The following is a 2,288-nucleotide window of genomic DNA, read 5'->3' as shown; positions in this document are numbered from 1 at the left end:
TTTCTCCATTGAAGGTGGATTGCATCTGACATGGGTTTTAAACATTGGAGGTGTCACAAACCAGCTCCATGTACCCACTGCAGCTGAGCACAGCTGACTCCTCAGCTCCTCACAACACACTCAGCCAGCACAAACCAGAGAAGGGAAATGCATTTCAATTGGGGGGTGTTTCTATGAAGAATGGAGTGGCTTTGCTCAGAGGAAGATGTCCTTTACTTTTTTCAACCAGCCCCCATGCCAAGGAATCACAAATGTCCAACAGCAGCTCCATCACTGAGTTCCTCCTCCTGGCATTCACAGACACACGGGAGCTGCAGCTCTTGCACTTCTGGCTCTTCCTGGGCATCTACCTGGCTGCTCTCCTGGCCAATGGCCTCATCATCACTGCCATAGCCTGCGACCACCACCTCCACACCCCCATGTACTTCTTCCTCCTCAACCTCTCCCTCCTCGACCTGGGATCCATCTCCACCACTGTTCCCAAAGCCATGGCCAATTCCCTCTGGGACACCAGGACCATCTCCTATGCAGGATGTGCTGCTCAAGTCTTTCTGATTGTCTTCCTGCTTGGAGCTGAGTACGCCCTTCTCACTGTCATGGCCTACGACCGCTACATTGCCATCTGCCAACCCCTGCACTACGGGACCCTCCTGGGCAGCAGAGCTTGTGTCCACATGGCAGCAGCTGCCTGGGGCAGTGGGTTTCTCTATGCTGTGCTGCACATGGCCAATACATTTTCTATACCACTCTGCCAGGGCAATGCCCTGGACCAGTTCTTCTGTGAAATCCCCCAGATCCTCAAGCTCTCCTGCTTGGACTCCTACCTCAGGGAAGTTGCAATTATTACTTTTAGTACTTTTCTATTTTTGGGTTGTTTTGTTTTCATTGTGCTGTCCTATGTGCAGATCTTCAGGGCTGTGCTGAGGATCCCCTCTGAGCAGGGACGGCACAAAGCCTTTTCCATGTGCCTCCCTCACCTGGCCGTGGTCTCCCTGTTTATCAGCACTGCCATATTTGCCTACCTGAAACCCCCCTCCATTTCCTCCCCATCCCTGGACCTGGTGGTGGCAGTTCTGTACTCGGTGGTGCCTCCAGCAGTGAACCCCCTCATCTACAGCATGAGGAACCAGGAAATCAAAGATGCCCTGTGGAAACTATTTGAATACAATCTACTTCAGATTAATAAGGTGCCCATTATCCCAGTAGGGCTCCCTTTGTATCTCAGGAAGAGCCAGGACTAACTTGTCTTTATATGTGTCTGTAATTTTTTGTGTGTGTTTGGTTTTTTTGTGGGTTTTGGGTTTTTTTTTTTGATATTAGTATTCATGACCAGAATACCTCATTGTACATATCCATCCAGGCTGCCTGTTTAGATAAACTCCAGAGAAACCGGTGGGAAGTTAATTGTCTCGGCTCCCATCTGTGCACATCTCTGGAGCTGGGGGAGTAGCCCCAGCATGCAGGAGGGTTTGTCACCAAAATCCGGGAATAAACCTCCTAATACCAATGTAGTGTTAAAAGGCAGGCATTCTTTATTGCAGGTCTGGGTGCACAGGGGATAGCTCCACCCAATGTGCATGCCAGGTGATCACCAGCACACAGGTTATGTAGGATCAAAACATACATATTCATCGTTTTTCTCAGAAAGGGCAGTCCTATGATAATCATTTCTTGGAATCCATTTCCATATTCTCCTCCCCGTCACGCATGCTCAGTGATTTGAGTCGGTGGTCTTCAAGGGGTCTCTGGTGGTCATCAGTGGTCACGCACCCATGTCCACTGGATAATTAATTATCTCAAACTGATTCTATAGTTACTGTTTCACGGCGCCTATCCCACGGTTACACCAGTGTGGTCTTCCAGGGACTGAGGAATGGCTCAGGTGTTCCTTGTGGGTGGAGAGCACCCACACAGATGCTGAATGGACTCCAACTAAGCTGCCTGGGGCTCCACAGCCTGTGGTAGGGCTGATGGCAGAGGAGTGTTTTTCTGAAAGGAATCAGGAGCTGCCAGGAGAGCCCAGGGGATCTGCAGGGACAGCACGTGCCAGGAGGTCAGCAGGGAATGGAGCCCACTGAGCACGAGCCTGTCCAAGGTTAAGTGCCCCAGAGATCAAGTGCTAAATGAAGGGTGTGAACCACCAAGTGAGGGTTCTGCAAGGCCAGGGAACACAGCAGGCACAGGGAAAGGAGCCTGGTGAGTGGTTCGTTTTCCCATCAGTGGACTGCCATAGACTGGATGCGGTGCAGCACCCAAACACATCTCATGGCATTGGCAATAAGGCAGGT

At 50.8% G+C, this 2,288-nt stretch overlaps 1 protein-coding gene across 1 annotated transcript; it reads left to right on the top strand.

Annotated features, from left to right (window-relative positions):
- Positions 1–251: 251 nt before the first annotated feature.
- On the top strand, positions 252–1,241 carry LOC129200091 (olfactory receptor 14C36-like). Its single transcript, XM_054811345.1, has one exon. The coding sequence runs from the start codon at positions 252–254 to the stop codon at positions 1,239–1,241; it is 990 nt and encodes a 329-aa protein (XP_054667320.1).
- The last annotated feature ends 1,047 nt before the right edge of the window (positions 1,242–2,288 follow it).

Source organism: Grus americana (assembly GCF_028858705.1).
Source record: "Grus americana isolate bGruAme1 chromosome 27 unlocalized genomic scaffold, bGruAme1.mat SUPER_27_unloc_2, whole genome shotgun sequence".
In the NCBI taxonomy this organism is placed as follows: Eukaryota; Metazoa; Chordata; class Aves; order Gruiformes; family Gruidae; genus Grus; species Grus americana.
Note: the sequence above shows the minus strand (reverse complement) of the source record. Positions and strands in the feature narration are given on the sequence as shown.

Excerpts from the sequence above, each read along its gene's own strand:
- LOC129200091 (XM_054811345.1), top strand. The coding sequence starts at position 252 with ATGTCCAACAGCAGCTCCATCACTGAGTTCCTCCTCCTGGCATTCACA.